This window comes from Schistocerca serialis, chromosome 9, assembly GCF_023864345.2.
Source record: "Schistocerca serialis cubense isolate TAMUIC-IGC-003099 chromosome 9, iqSchSeri2.2, whole genome shotgun sequence".
Lineage (NCBI taxonomy): Eukaryota > Metazoa > Arthropoda > Insecta > Orthoptera > Acrididae > Schistocerca > Schistocerca serialis.
The window spans coordinates 406893578-406910936 of record NC_064646.1 but is presented as its reverse complement, the minus strand read 5'-3'; the positions used below and the strand labels follow the sequence as shown (position 1 = coordinate 406910936).

General features: G+C 45.3%; 1 protein-coding gene across 1 annotated transcript in view; it reads left to right on the top strand.

Moving 5' to 3' along the window:
* Nucleotides 1-17359, top strand: part of LOC126418683 (uncharacterized) — a 412934-nt gene that overhangs the window by 222381 nt on the left and 173194 nt on the right. Inside the window, exon 15 of the mRNA XM_050085576.1 lies at nt 7893-8039. Within this exon, the coding sequence (XP_049941533.1) occupies nt 7893-8039 (147 nt within the window). The remainder of the gene's footprint in view (nt 1-7892; nt 8040-17359) is intronic.

The window sequence follows — 17359 nt, the reverse complement described above, 5'->3', positions numbered from 1 at the left end:
GGTAAGTCACATCATCTTTGTTTTTAAATATATTTTTCCCGCGTGGAATGTTTCCCTCTATTATATTCATAGCTAATTTTTGTTTTTCAAACATTTTTCTTATCTCGTACTGGTAAATCGGCCATTTGAGTTATGAATAAAGCAATGTGTCAGTTTTCTTTGCAGGTATATTGCAAGTAGGTAGTTTGTAGTGGTATTTAAGTTTAGAAGGGTGTTGCTACAGTTGGAAATGATCATTTCATCTACACTCCTGGAAATGGAAAAAAGAACACATTGACACTGGTGTGTCAGACCCACCATACTTGCTCCGGACACTGCGAGAGGGCTGTACAAGCAATGATCACACTCACGGCACAGCAGACACACCAGGAACCGTGGTGTTGGCCGTCGAATGGCGCTAGCTGCGCAGCATTTGTGCACCGCCGCCGTCAGTGTCAGCCAGTTTGCCGTGGCATACGGAGCTCCATCGCAGTCTTTAACACTGGTAGCATGCCGCGACAGCGTGGACGTGAACCGTATGTGCAGTTGACGGACTTTGAGCGAGGGCATATAGTGGGCATGCGGGAGGCCGGGTGGACGTACCGCCGAATTGCTCAACACGTGGGGGCGTGAGGTCTCCACAGTACATCGATGTTGTCGCCAGTGGTCGGCGGAAGGTGCACGTGCCCGTCGACCTGGGACCGGACCGCAGCGACGCACGGATGCACGCCAAGACCGTAGGATCCTACGCAGTGCCGTAGGGGACCGCACCGCCACTTCCCAGCAAATTAGGGACACTGTTGCTCCTGGGGTATCAGCGAGGACCATTCGCAACCGTCTCCATGAAGCTGGGCTACGGTCCCACACACCGTTAGGCCGTCTTCCGCTCACGCCCCAACATCGTGCAGCCCGCCTCCAGTGGTGTTGCGACAGGCGTGAATGGAGGGACGAATGGAGACGTGTCGTCTTCAGCGATGAGAGTCGCTTCTGCCTTGGTGCCAATGATGGTCGTATGCGTGTTTGGCGCCGTGCAGGTGAGCGCCACAATCAGGACTGCATACGACCGAGGCACACAGGGCCAACACCCGGCATCATGGTGTGGGGAGCGATCTCCTACACTGGCCGTACACCACTGGTGATCGTCGAGGGGACACTGAATAGTGCACGGTACATCCAAACCGTCATCGAACCCATCGTTCTACCATTCCTAGACCGGCAAGGGAACTTGCTGTTCCAACAGGACAATGGACGTCCGCATGTATCCTGTGCCACCCAACGTGCTCTAGAAGGTGTAAGTCAACTACCCTGGCCAGCAAGATCTCCGGATCTGTCCCCCATTGAGCATGTTTGGGACTGGATGAAGCGTCGTCTCACGCGGTCTGCACGTCCAGCACGAACGCTGGTCCAACTGAGGCGTCAGGTGGAAATGGCATGGCAAGCCGTTCCACAGGACTACATCCAGCATCTCTACGATCGTCTCCATGGGAGAATAGCAGCCTGCATTGCTGCGAAAGGTGGATATACACTGTACTAGTGCCGACATTGTGCATGCTCTGTTGCCTGTGTCTATGTGCCTGTGGTTCTGTCAGTGTGATCATGTGATGTATCTGACCCCAGGAATGTGTCAATAATGTTTCCCCTTCCTGGGACAATGAATTCACGGTGTTCTTATTTCAATTTCCAGGAGTGTAGCAGCACATAACAGTGATGAGTCAAATCAGTGAGACCATGGATAGATGCTGAAAGATAATACTCAAAGCTGGTCTATAGAGATTGAAAGTATACTTACATCTGAGAGACAACACCAGAATTGTATTCTGAACACAAATAGGCAACACAGATCAGAAGCATTCTATGTGAGGATGTCTTAAATCCTGCCATAACATATCAACATCAAAAACTATTTATGGGAGAGTGTCAGTGGCAAACAGGGAGTACATTGAAACAGGGTATCATTAGAAGATGCCACTTGGTCAGGTATTTTCTTGTAGTATGGGAACACAGCTTCTTTAAATTTTGTAAAGGATTTCATCTTGCTTTCATCTTCAAGTATTATCTTTCAGCATCTATCCTTCGTTTCACTGATTTGACTTGTCACTGTTATATGCTCCTAGTAGAATGAACATTTCAAACTTTAGGAAGACCCTTCTTAACCCAAGAACAGTAGCAAATCATTCACTGTAAATTGTTCTCATTATGTTGTATTATGTTTTGTAGACACTTGAAAATAGCTTAATGCCAAAATTGAAAGTGCAAAATAAAATTATAACAGCTGCAAGCAAGTTGAACTCCTATAAAAACACAAATCACTCTGTTATAGACTACTACACCTGAAAGCCAGCCCTGTACATATCACACACCAGACATCCTTTCAACAATTGCAGAGACAAGATTATTTAAGTCATCCCTCTCGATACGTGTGATTACTGCTCCATAGTTATTTGACACCAATCAGGCAAATTCCAAATTCTGACCAAAGTACTGAAAACATATATGATTAACAGTCTCTCTTCAGCACCGGCTCTTCCCATTGCGCTCAACAACCTTAGCCCGCCCCTTCCTCCCCCCAAAATAATCAGGGTAACACTTAAAAGGTAAGGAGGTTACAGTACTACACCATTCCAGTTTCCACAGAAACACCAATTTATTTCCACTTTGATAAACCTTTCCAAGCCTATTTCCGTAACCAACTGTTAAGCTCCCTTATCTAACACAAATCTATCACAAAAAAGCAATATCAGCTTCACTTAGATGCTTGTACACTTGATCTCTGAATTCACAACTGAGGGGCCACTATTAATAAAGCAAAACCAAAGTAGTACTCAAAACTATGATAAAGTTCTTACCCAAGTCCCAATGACTCTAATTTATTCCCTGTTGGACAATCTGCAACTAACACCCATTTTCATGAATTCCAGTCTGAAATTCGTTGTTTAGGCTTCTGACACAAACAGTACAGTAGCTGCAGGACACTTGAATTGTTTCTGTCCGAAAGAACATTATCATGGATTCAGTTCTCTCTGCACCTAATAACCTTATCACACTTAGTGCCATATTTGGCAAGATAACAATCAAAAAAATTCCTGTCATGTCATGGGAAACATTCTTAATACCACCTGTAGTGAAACTATTCCTGAGAGCTGTGCTATTTGTGGATTTGGGCAAGGTTGTTGCACTCCCTTCAGGCAATTAGCCTTTTGGAATGCTTTCCCAAAATCCTGCACAACAATTGATTGAAATTGGTAATAACTCCTCCAATAACCCATGTCTGTCAGCAAGGAAAATATAATTTGCAAAATCTTTTGACTTACAAATATGTACAGTGGAACATTGTCACTTGATAATTTGATGTGCAGTGATTATAACACACAGCATCAAAGATTTCCCTCATTCAGTTATGTTCAGTTAGTGGAAAATTCATTGACAAAGGGTGGAACATGGTCATTTGCCACTGCACTGTGACGGTTAATCCTCATATACTGCTGCTTGATACGTTGATACCCTGAGCTACACAGAAGGCTTATTATTAGTACATTTGTATTATTCTCTAGATTTGACTTTTATTTTATGTTTTCCCAAAAAACAAAGAAGAATATTTGTGGATAATGCATACTGCTTTGTGAAGTTGTTGTTGGTGTATAATTTTTGACATGAATTGCACTGAAGAAGCTATGCAGGATACAGAATTTATTAGTTGACACCAGAGAATGAAAAGTTTTGCAAGACATTTTTAAATATCCTATTTGTACAATGACTTGTCAGCTGTAGAAATTTTGTGTCAGAATTTTTGTGGGTTGATTGTAGAGGGTAAATATTTTTTGGATACGTATTCTGTAGGTCACTGTTGGTCCACTGGCCTTCCCCATTGTTATTTTCAAAAGATGAGTGTTTCTGTTTTTTTAAATTCTTTTTACCAAAGGGGATTTGAGAACTTTAAAAGTGTGTCGTGTTTGACACACTTGTTTTCTTTTCTCATATATGCCTTACTGCTGTATATAACAAGTTTATTTTGTTGTTTAGTTGCCTAGGTATTTCCATAATTCCTTCTCATAGAGTTTAATTTCACTGTTGTGAAGGTCTGTTTTTGTGATGAGGATTGTAACATTTGAAATCCACATGGGGCAATAATTTTGTACCACATCCAGGGATTTCAGCCAGCTATCACAGTTCAGTCTCGATAGTGTTCTGCTATGTATTGTTTCAGGTGACATAGTTGCTTAGTAAAGTGTAAGTTTCGTTGCACTCAAGGATGGTGGACATAGGTGTTATGACATTCCTAATGATTTATTCATTTTTCTCTGTATATATATTTTGAATGGTATTATCTATTCAAAAATCACTCATAATTAGTTCACTGTTTTATTTTAGTTAGTGGTGTATGTAAACACTGCATTTTAATTATTAAAATTATTAAAATAAATTACTGCTAATTTTTTTATCTTGTTTTGTTTACACTATTTCTTCATTAGATAACTTTCTGACCATATATTTTGTTTCTGATATGGTTTCTGTAGCATGCTAGGAATGCTTTAGTATCAGTGAATTGTGCTAAAACTATGTAGTTATTTGTGAGAATATCATTTACATGTTTTAAAATGAGGATAATGTAGGTGGTAGTACTGACAGCAGAGGCATGCCAACTAATCATTAGTTGCAAATGCTTTCTGTGGGCTTTACTACAAGTCTTATCCCTTGGAAGTAATTCTTTTTTTCAGTCTTCACAGTTCTGAATTATTGATGTTGCGTGTTTCGGTGGTTCACCTTCTCTGGTGAGCATTTGTAGGCAGTTGACAGCAGGGAAAAAAAATAGAAAACATATGATTAGGAAAAAAATAGAAAACATAAAACTAGACTATAAAGAAAGAAATAAACCTTAAACTCATACTTTTTGACCAAAGAGGAGTACAAAGAAATACACCCATAGATGTCTGTCCACCAAGTAAGCAACCCTGTATTGAATTAATTGAATAGGTTGAGAAATTTTCTGGGAGGGCTGGTTGAAAAGGGATTTTATGACACCAGCAATTTTTTCTGTTTATAAGAACTTTGGCTAAGTGGCATGCTCTCAGTCTATCTGTTTGAAGACCTAGATTACCTAATTTATTAACTACATGCTGTACAATGGATGTGTCTGGTTCACATAAAAAGAGTCACCTGGGGAAATCACTTATATGGACAGCCACAAAGTACCCATTTTATGTGTAGAATTAATGAATAAATGACCTGAAAAATGCTGTACAATGGATGTGTTTGGTTCACATAAAAAGAGTCACCTGGGGAAATCACTTATATGGACAGCCACAAAGTACCCATTTTATCTGTAGAATTAATGAATAAATGTCCTGAAAATTGTTGAGTAACCTATTGTTGCAGTGCAATAAATGCCGCCTTGTAGAGACTGTGTATCCCAGGTGGCAAACATTTTCAGTTACACAGAGACACTAAGCAAAGACATGAATTGAGCACACTCAGCTGCAGAATAAAGATGACTAAAAATTTCTCATTTGGCTTCTTTTATGTGTACAAAGATCCCTACAGGCTAATAAATCACTCTCTGGCGTTCCGGTTGTGTGGTAGTCGGTGGATGTATCTGTATGTCCTACCACTAGCTGACACATTATTTTTGTGAATAAGCACTTATCCTCTTTTATATAAACAAGGTTATGTATAAGTCACAAATACAACAGATCATGATAGTAATGAAATTATGTGGCCTTAAGGTTTTAGCACCAGCAAAGAACAGAAATTGTATTCCTGCCAAGAAGAAAGCAAAGATAATGAGACAAGAGGACTAACATTAACTAATTTCGACCGGAGACTGAACATCTTCCTGCAGAGTAGGAATTCAGAGCCCCAACAATGAGGAACATGAGACTAGGTCTTAGAAAAGCTGAGGAATTACTGGTTTCAAGCGGCAAACAAACGTTTACGTACTCAGCGATATGGAAAAACAGCTGTTGAAGTGTGTCCAATCTCGGATATGATTGAAACATTTCATCCTTTTTTGATAGACTCATGATCAGTGAATTTCTATTTATGTTAAGAAGAAATATAATGGAGAAAACTTGATTGTGGTTCAAATACAGCTAGTTTCTGAGTTAGGAGGAAAACACCATACAACTCTTAACAGTAATTTTAGAAAATGCTTACATTTGTGAGGATTATCAGGAATGTAACCACCATTAGGCCACAAGTAAAATGTGAAAAGTATTGAACCAATTTACTAGATAAGTCTGAAAAATATCCTTTGGAATTATGCCTCTACATAATCTCCATTCAGGTTTAAACATTTATCATGCCTCTTAAAGAATTGACAAATTCTCTCTGCATAAAATTCTACCACCTGAAATTGCAGATAGTCAGTGGTAGCATACTGACGTTCTTCGTTGGAGTCAAAGCTTTGGGAACCAGTTCATTTCCTCATAAGCATTAATAATGGAAATGACTGGGAGCTAAGTTTGGACCTTTCAGTGATCTCTCTCAAAAAAAGCATTTTAAAAGTGGTGCCAGACTTCTTCTGTTTTCTGAGCTGAGTATGGCCAAGTTGTGCAGGAACGCAATGTGCAGAAACATGATATCAATAGTCAAGAGTCTATGTCACTTGTTTTGAGTGGCTCACAGTGTATTTCAGACTTGACTGACTGTGTGTGTGCCCCTTGGCCACAAACAATATTTCTTTAGCATTTCAGAAACTTGGTTGACCATGATTGTTTAGTCACTCTGAGAAATCTCAGGAACATTGTCTAATGGCTGAGATATCTTGAGAAACTGATTTTCATTAATTTTTTTTTGTCAATTTTCTGTAGTGTTTTGCTGAAGACAGAAGTGATTATCCATCATTAGGGAGAATCGTGGATGTTTGTCTTTCCACTACCAAACAAAAGATACTATTCTCACACAGTTTCTTCATTTATCTTCATATACAACACAAATCTTTGTTAAAAATGTCTACTAGTTTTGAGATTTTTTTGCTACAAAAAAAAAATTTCGAATCGAGTTCAGATTAGGCAGTATATTCAATTGCAGTATTCGTTTTGAATAATTGATGAAGATTAGTGGGGGGCAATGTGGCTTTTCTTTATCCCAGCTCTAAGCACAATGATTTAATGTGTGAATTAGCATAGTGACTGTTCTGTTCCTGCCACTGCTTCCCTTGCTTCATGGAAACAGGTTGCTTCATGGACAGCACTCATAACTAGTCACGTACTATGGTTACTGAAAATTAGCAAAAATTTCTTTCTTACAACGTACAACATACTTCAAAAATTCTACTGTTGGAACTAGAGCGTAATGATGGAGCAGATGAGTTTTATTTGTAAAACTCAACCGTGTTGTTCCGGTTTTGTCACTGACAATGAGAAACTGACAAATAGTTAAAACTCTTATAAGAAACAATGAATGCCATGCCTGTATAGGATAAAAAATTTAATGCTTCTCTTTAGATGTTTTTATCTTCTGTTGCTTAAGAGAAACATTCAATGACTTCAAAGTAAGCATTTATTTTTGTCCTAGTTTGAATTCATTGTATTTTCTGAATTCACAGTGGCTACGCAATGATCTTAGTGGTTTGGTTTCTTAGTTAGAAGTTTGATGAAACCCAGCCTCTCCAGGCCCAATGCCTTGTCACAAGCTACCCATTAGCACCATGAAAAGTTTGTACCCTAGATTACCACCCACTGGTCAACATATCCTTCACTATTTGACTGTCCCTCAAATATTATTTGTTCTCTCTCTCTCTCTCTCTCTCTCTCTCTCTCTCTGTGTGTGTGTGTGTGTGTGTGTGTGTGTGTGTGTGTGTGTGTGTGTTTGTGTGTGTGTTTTGGTGTTGTTCCACCAGTCCCCTTCCACTGTGTCCAACTTGCTTTTCTGTGCTGTTTGATTTGAGATGCATCATATTGTGTTTGATTTTACAGGTTGCCTGACAAAGATGGGAATGAAATATCAGATACAGAATCCATGTGCCAGTCCCCTCTAGACAGCTTAACTCCCTTTTCCACTCCAACAAAAAGCTCGATGTGTACGTCTCCTTCCACTCTGAGTTCTACAGACTCTGATATCAGGTAGAAATTGTTCCACCTTTTATTAATCAAGTATTAGCATTCATTTTCTTTTCATTTATGCTCTGCGTTATATTCTGCTATCCCTGTGTTATTGTGTACTATGTGTCAACCTGACTGTGAATTAACTTATATGTAAAAACAAAGATGATGTGACTTACCAAACAAAAGCGCTGGCACGTTGATAGACACACAAACAAACACAAACATACACACAAAATTCAAGCTTTCACAACAAACTGTTGCCTCATCAGGAAAGAGGGAAGGAGAGGGAAAGACGAAAGGATGTGGGTTTTAAGGGAGAGGGTAAGGAGTCATTCCAATCCCGGGAGCGGAAAGACTTACCTTCGGGGGAAAAAAGGACGGGTATACACTCATGTGCAAGTGTATACCCGTCCTTTTTTCCCCCGAAGGTAAGTCTTTCCGCTCCCTGGATTGGAATGACTCCTTACCCTCTCCCTTAAAACCCATTTCCTTTCGTCTTTCCCTCTCCTTCCCTCTTTCCTGATAAGGCAACAGTTTGTTGCGAAAGCTTGAATTTTGTGTGTTATGTTTGTGTTTGTTTGTGTGTCTATCGACGTGCCAGTGCTTTCGTTTGGTAAGTCACATCATCTTTGTTTTTAGATATATTTTTCCCATGTGGAATGTTTCCCTCTATTAATATATATATATATATATATATATATATATATATATATATATATTGATGATCAACATTATGATGGGAAATGTATTATTCATGTATAAATTGTGCATATTTGCTTAAAATTTAGCTATTAACAAAGATTTAGAAAATTACTACATTTATTAAAGAACTCATTTATGACATAGGATGGCTTGTCAAAGAAAAATATTTGTGAAACAAACCGCAAAGACCAGGATGTAATAACAACAATATGAAAAGGATAGAGCAGTACTCGCCACAAAGAGGAGGTGTTGAGTTGCAGATAAGTGCAATGGAAAGGTTGCTAAACATTTAAGTTTTCAGATAAAACAGTCCTCCTTCCATTGTTTTTAATGTGCTTATAATTATATTTCTATGAAATTGTGAGACAGAGTTACTGGCCATAATTACCTTCAGAGGGCGAAGCGTGCGACACTGCCGATAAACTCAACAAATGTACAAGATACTATACCAGTTGCTAGAAGTATTAGTTCCCTCCTCATGGAGGAGAGACAGGGTTCAGAAATATTAAAAGGGAAAACAGGTTACTCAGACTCCAAGTTATGATGGCCCACCTGTTGTGGAGGTATGGGGAAACAAAAAATGTTCAGGCAATTCCAAACCAATTATTTTATTCGTGCTTGTCTCATGGACTACACTAAAGTTGCTGAAAATTACAGCTATGAATATTTTTTTTTTATATTTACATCCAGCATGCTTATTGTGTATGTCACAGTTCCTCCCAAATTGAAAAGGGTTGGCAATAACAATCAGTGAATTAAAGTGCTGTGAGGTTGCTTTTCAGATTCTTGGATATCTACACACATCCATTCAAAACTTAGATGCAGTTGTAATTTTCTTTGTCCAACTGAATCCGTTTTGCCTTGTGGAGTTCTTCCAAAATATTAAACTGTATGGTATGCATAACTGGATGTAGTCGGAATACGGAATACGTATTTATTTATTTACATATTAGGAAAAGGACAGATTGTTATTAGCCGTAAAGATGACCTGTTGAGTTGCAGACAGGCACAACAAAAAGAATGTTACATGCTATAGCTTTTGGTGAAAGCCTTCTTCAGCAAAGAAATCACACACATTCACACAAGCTAGCACACCTCACGCACAAGTGACTGCTATCAGTAGCAGCTCCGACCAGATGTGACTGTCACGTGAATAGCAGTCAGTAGTGGGGTGGGGAAGGGGCAGGGATAGCAGGGTGTGGGCGGGGAGACAGAAGAGCGCTGTCTGGCAGGGTGTGCAGGTTAGTAGAGACTGCTAGGCACATTGTCTGTACACGGGGTGTGGTCGAAAAATGGGAAGTGAAAAAGGAGAGGTGTAGAAATTAATTAATTAATTTAACTTGATCTGATAGAGGCCATCAGGCCCTTTCTTACATCAGACCAAGATTTCATATATGAATATCTCATAATAACTTAAGAAATAACGATTTTAATACGGCAAATAGTATGAAAATAATTTTAGTGTCTGAAATGACAATGTGAGTAAATAATACTATGAGCTAATAAAGTTAATACTGGCAGTGCTTGTACTACTGCAGCTGCTACTACTAATAGTGATAATAGTAATAATAATAATTATTATTATTATTGTAATAACAATAATAGTGATGACAATAATAACAATAATGATATTATTCTGTGTACATAAAATTGGTTGTTATTGTTATGACATAGGTAAATATGCTTAACTATTTAAAAATATCTAAAAACAAAGATGATGTGACTTACCAAACGAAAGCGCTGGCAGGTCGATAGACACACAAACAAACACAAACATAACACACAAAATTCAAGCTTTCGCAACCAACGGTTGCTTCATCAGGAAAGAGGGAAGGAGAGGGAAAGACGAAAGGATGTGGGTTTTAAGGGAGAGGGTAAGGAGTCATTCCAATCCCGGGAGTGGAAAGACTTACCTTAGGGGGAAAAAAGGACAGGTATACACTTGCACACACACCCATATCCAACCGCACATACACAGACACAAGCAGACATTTGTAAAGGCAAAGAGTTTCGGCAGAGATGTCAGTCGAGGCAGAAGTACAGAGGCAAAGATGTTGTTGAGAGACAGGTGAGGTATGAGCGGCGGCAACTTGAAATTAGCGGTGATTGAGGCCTGGCGGATAACGAGAAGAGAGGATATACTGAAGGGCAAGTTCCCATCTCCGGTCCCCCTGCGGGTTCGGGGGTTAGAATAGGCCCGCGGTATTCCTGCCTGTCTTAAGAGGCGACTAAAAGGAGTCTCAAATGTTTCGGCCTTATGTGATGGTCCCCTCTCGGGTTTGACCTCCATCTTTCTAAATTATTCCGAAGAGCGAGCCAATTGGGGAAGGGCGCCTTACATGGTGCACTGTATCCGTCATGCATTGAGACCTTTAGCCGGCTTTTTCGTTGTTGCAGTGGTGTCCCGCTCATTTTCCATCTCTTGGGTACGATTACCACGCTGCACTCTGCAGTGTTGCTTTTAACTGCGACAACGACCTTTGACTTTATTGCACCTAAGATCCAGCATGGTAGCCAGTCCGTTGTGGTGGGGCCGCCATGTACCCTGTTGGTTGTAGCCCCCTGACAACACAGGGATCGCTCTACTGATGCCTGCACCGTTAACTCCCCACATATGCCAAAGAGTAGATGCCCATCTCTCTGGGGCATCAGGACTCCCGGCAATGGCCATCCTGCCAGGTGGCTATTGCTGCGGCTGGGTGGCGCCCGTGGGGAGGGCCCTTGGTCGGGGTAGGTGGCATCAGGGCGGATGACCCGCAATGAAGCGTGGTACATCATCTCTCGCTGGTGGGCCTTCACCAGCAGTCTCTAAGCGATCGAAGTCTAACCTCAACGGCAGGAAATACGAACCACGATCATTTCCCTCCCTGGCCACTCCATGGGAGGAACGTATGGCAAAAGAAGGCAGTGGAGAATATTCACCCCGATTCCTTGTGTGTACGCGAGTTGATGGGGAATCGTTTATGTCAGCCAAGCCCCAGTTTTTTGTGGAGCATTTAGAGGACAAGTTCGGGGAGGTAGAGGGCTTGTCCAAGATGCGCTCTGGTTCTGTGCTCATCAAAACGGCATCCTCTGCCCAGTCCCGGATGTTGCTCAATTGTGACAAGTTGGGGGATGTTTCAGTTAGCATCACGCCGCATAAGAGTCTCAACATGGTCCAGGGTATTATATTCCACTGGGATCTTCTTCTGCAGTCCGACGATGAATTACGCGCCGACCTCGAACGACAAGGTGTTCACTTCGTCCGGCGCGTCCATCGGGGTCCGAGGGATAATCAGGGAGCCACCGGTGCCTTCATCTTGGCCTTTGAGGGTGATGTCTTACCCGAAAAGGTTAAGGTGATGATTTACCGTTGTGATGTGAAGCCATATATCCCTCCTCCGATGCGGTGTTTTAAATGGTGGAAGTTCGGGCACATGTCATCTCGCTGTACTTCCAGCATCACGTGTCGGGATTGTGGACGTACTTCGCATCCTGATACTCCATGTGCCCCGCCTCCTATCTGTGTTAACTGCGGAGAACACCATTCCCCCTGCTCGCCGGACTGTAGGATATTCCAGAAAGAAAGGAAGATAATGGAATATAAGACCCTGGACCGCCTGACCTACCCCGAGGCTAGACAGAAATACGAGCGGCACCATCCTGTGTCAATGACGTCAACCTACGCCGCTGCTGCAACGACGGTTCTTCCATCATCCCGACTCGACTCTAAGATCGGTCAGCATCCACCAGCCCCCTTGCTTGTGGGGGGCACTTCACAACCTGTTGCTCCTGCTCCATCTACTTCAGGAGCAACACCCCCCCAACAATCGGGGACATCAGTTCCCCCTTCCCAGCCGGAGAAGCGTAAGACTTCTTCAGCTACTCTCCCAAGGAAGGGGTCTCTTGGGGACCTCCATTCGCAAGTTCCGACCAGCGGCGCAGCAGACACCCGCAAGTATCTGAAACAACCACCGGTCGCTGGTCATAGGGTGTCACGGTCGTCTTCAGTCCCTGAGACTGACCCAGTGCGGCCCTCCCAGCCAGAACCACCTAAGGCACAGCGCGCAAAGCAGACCAAGAAAAAGGCTCCCAAGCATACTGACATTGCGGTGGCACCTGTCCCACCGCCATCTTCTCACTCTGCGTTCGAAGATGAGGTGGAGATCCTGGCGTCCGCTGAGGACCTGGATCTCGCCAGTCCCTCGGACGCAATCGATTGCTGTTGTACAGGTGGTGACTCAGTAGCAGCAGGGGCCCCGGAGGCGTAATCTGCCTCCCCAGTCCCCTCACACCTTTCCCATCCATGGCCAATACCATCCTCCAGTGGAACTGCAGCGGTTTCTTCCACCATCTAGCTGAGCTCCGCCAACTTATCAGCCTTCATCCTTTCCTTTGCATTGCTCTGCAGGAAACTTGGTTTCCAGCAATGCGAACCCCCGTCCTCCGTGGCTATCGGGGTTATTATAGGAACCGAGCAGCTTATGAAAGGGTGTTTGGTGGCGTCTGCCTCTATGTTCTTAACTCTCTTCACAGCGAGTCTGTCCCTCTACAAACAGCTTTAGAGGCTATCGCTGTTAGGGTGTGGACGCCGCGGGCTATTACCGTCTGCAGTCTTTACCTTCCACCGGATGGTGATGTCGCGCTGCCTGTCCTGGCTGCACTGATAACCCAATTGCCGCCACCTTTCTTGTTGCTGGGCGATTTCAATGCCCACAACCCTCTATGGGGTGGGACTGTCTCTGATGACTGCAGCCGTACCGTGGAGCATTTGTTGGCTCAGCTCGACCTTAGCCTCTTGAACACCGGTGCTCCCACACATTTCAGTGTGGCCTACGGCTCGTTCTCGGCCATCGATCTCCCTCTTTGCAGCCCCAGACTTGTCCCATCCCTCCACTGGAGAGTGCATCCTGACCTGTGTGGTAGTGACCATTTTCCCATCTATTTGTCACTGCCTCAGTGTCATTCTTCTGGGCCCCTGCCCTGCTGGGCTCTCCACAGGGCTGACTGGCCGGCTTTTACTTCCGCTGCAACCATTGAGTCTCCCCCACAGGGTGACATTGACGAGGTGGTCCGTGTCTTAACCACGTCAATCATTTCGGCGGCCGAGGCTGCCATCACCCGCTCTTCTGGACTCCCTCGGAGGAAGGCTGTCCCCTGGTGGTCACCGGAGATTGCTGAGGCTATTCGCGACCGTAGGCGGGCTCTCCAGCGTCATAGGCGGCACCCGTCTCTAGAGACCCTCATCGCCTTTAAGAGGCTCCGTGCCTTGGCCCGTTGCCTTATCGCACGACGTAAGCAGGAGTGCTGGGAGAGGTATGTCTCATCCTTGGGCTCCCGTGTCTCCCCCTCGCTCGTGTGGTCCCGGATCCAGCGGATTTATGGATACCAGACCCCTATGGGTGTCCCTGTGATCTCCTTGGACAGCGCTGTCTGCACGGATGCTGCCGCCATTGCTGAACACCTTGCTGCACACTTTGCTCAGAGCTCTGCGACTGCAACTTATCCCCCCGCCTTTCGCTCTCTAAAGGAGCGAACCGAGCAGACACCGTTATCATTCCACACGCGTCGTTCTGAAAAATACATTGCTCCTTTCAGCAAGAGGGAATTCCTCGCTGCCCTTGCCGACTGCCCTGATACGGCACCAGGACCAGACTGCATCCACACACAGATGCTGAAGCATTTCTCCAGGGACTGCCAGAGACACTTCCTCACCATCTTTAACCGCATTTGGAGCAAGGGCGTGTTCCCGTCGCAATGGCGAGAGGGTCTTATTGTCCCCATCTTGAAGCCCAGTGTGGACCCACTGGCGGTGGACAGCTCTCGTCCCATTACCCTCACCAACGTTTTGTGCAAATTGCTCGAACGTATGGTGGGGTGGCGTTTGTGTTGGGTCCTTGAGTCGCGCGGTCTCCTTGCTCCATCCCAGGGTGGCTTCCGTTGGGGCCGGTCTGCTGCGGACAATTTGGTGCGGCTGCAATCTGCTATCCGTACGGCCTTTGCCTGACGTCAGCAACTCGTTGCTGTCTTTTCTGTTCTGCGGAAGGCATATGACACCACATGGAGGCATCACATCCTTGCTACGTTGCATGAGTGGGGTCTTCGTGGTCAGCTCCCGGCTTTTCTTCAAACCTTTTTATTGCGCCGCTCTTTCCGGGTGCAAGTGGGTGCCGCCTCTAGTTCATCTTATATACAGGAAAATGGGGTCCCGCAGGGCTTGGTGTTGAGCGTCTCCTTATTTCTAGTGGCCATTAATGGTCTGGCTGCAGCCGTGGGGTCGTCGGTGTCTCCTTCTTTGTATGCCGACGACTTCTGCATCCTAATTAGGTCCACGACTACGGGAGTCGCCGAACGCAGGCTGCAAGTAGCCGTTCGCAAGGCAGCATCATGGGCTCTGACTCACGGTTTTCAGTTCTCTGCAGTTATGCACTTCTGCAGGCATCGGATGGTCCACCCTCATCCTGAACTTTACCTCGACGGCCACCTGCTTGACGTGGTGGACACTTGCCGCTTCTTAGGACTCGTCTTTGATGCCCGGCTCACGTGGGTTCCTCATATTACTCAGCTGAAGCAAACGTGCTGGCGGCACCTCAACGCACTCCGCTGCCTGAGCCACACCTCTTGGGGTGCGGATCGCTGCACGCTGTTGCGATTATACAGAGCCCTTGTGCAGTCCAGGCTTGATTATGGGAGCCTGGCCTATGGGTCTGCATCACCCTCAGTGTTGAAGTTGATAGACCCCATACACCACTGTGGGGTTCGGCTTGCAACTGGCGCTTTTCGTACGAGCCCCGTGGATAGTCTACTGGTGGAGGCCGGAGTTCCCCCGCTGCGGATTCGCCGCCATCGACTGCTCGCCGACTATGCTGTCCACGTGCATTGCTTGCTGGGCCATTCCAATCATCGCCTGCTTTTCCCTGCCATGGTCCTCCATCTGCCCGAACGGCGACCTAGGTCTGGGCTTTCCATAGCTGTCCGCGTCCAGTCCCTGCTGTCGGAACTGGGGTCATTCCCTCTTCTGCCTCCCTTCCGGGTCCGTGCACCTACGCCTCCATGGTGTTTGCCCTGGCCGTCCGTCCGTCTGGACTTGGCGCAGGGACCCAAGGACTCGGTTCCGCCTGTGGCCCTCCGTCGCCGTTTTCTTGCGCTCGTCGCCTCCTTTTTGGGCTGTGAGACTGTCTACACTGATGGTTTCCTGGTTGATGGTCCCACTGCCTACGCTTTTGCTCATGCTGCCCATGTTGAACAGCACTCCTTGCCGGCTGGCTGCAGTATTTTTACTGCAGAGCTGGTTGCTATAATGCGCGCTCTTGAGCATATGCGTTCCTGCTCAGGTACGTCCATCGTCATCTGCAGTGACTCCCTGAGCAGCCTCCAGGCCCTCGACCGCTGCTATGCCTCTTCTCCTCTGGTGTCCTCTATTCAGGAGTCTGTTTTTGCCATTACCCGCTCTGGTCTTTCGGTGGTCTTTATTTGGACGCCAGATCACGTTGGCATCCTGGGGAATGAACGTGTCGACAGGCTGGCCAAAGGGGCGATCGATGCCCCAGCTTTGGAAATCGGCCTCACGGCTCGCGATCAGCAGCTGGTGTTGTGCCGTAAGGTGCTTGGGATGTGGACTGCTGAGTGACGTGGCATGACATCCCCAAATAAACTGCGCGCTGTCAAGGAGACGACCGTTGTGTGGCACTCCTCCCTGCGGGCTTCTCGCAGGGACTCTGTCATCCTGTGTCGGCTGCGCATAGGCCATAGCTCCGTGACGCACGGTCATCTTTTGCGTCAGGAGGAACCCCCCCTGTGTCGGTGTGGGTTCCGGCTGACGGTCGCCCACATTTTGCTGGAGTGTCCCCGACTGCGCACCCTCCGGCAGTCTTTTAATCTCCCGGGCACTTTGCCTTTGGTTTTATGTGACGATGCCTCCATGGCTGACAACGTTTTAAATTTTATCCGTGGCAGTCCTTTTTATGGTTCCATTTAGGGCGATCCTGCACCTTTCCCTTTCTGTGTCTTTTGTCCTCACGTCTCTCAATATTTGTTGCTGTTTTGGTGTGTCGTCGGATGGTTGACTCTTTCCCTTTTTTTTTTTGTTCTTGTGGTCAGTCAACCAGTCTCCGGCCATCTTCTTTTCTTCTGTTTCTTTCTGTCTGGTGTCCATCTGTACTCTTCTAGTCTGTAGTGCTTGTTGTTGCATTTGTGTTCTTTTAGTGCCTGGGGGGGTGGGGGAGTCTCCTCCCCCCTTTGGTTTTTACCTGCTCCGCAAATTTTCGGCTCGCCTGTTTTTGGGATGGGGGACCAATGACCTTCGCTGTTTAGTCCCCCTTAATCATCCCAACAACCACCACCCATCTCCGGAGTTCTGACAGGTTGGCGTTAGTGGAAAGTATCCAGATAACCCGGATGGTGTAACACTGTGCCAAGATGTGCTGGCCGTGCACCAAGGCATGTTTAGCCACAGGGTGATCCTCATTACCAACAAACACTGTCTGCCTGTGTCCATTCATGCTAATGGACAGTTTGGTGCTGGTCATTCCCACATAGAAAGCTCCCCCCAGGGGATCCACAACTCTTTTGTGGATACGTGCGTAGCGAGCACGGGGCCCCGAGCTAATGTGGCCTTCCTTCCTTTCCGGGCTGCATACCTTCCCTTTCCGCATCCT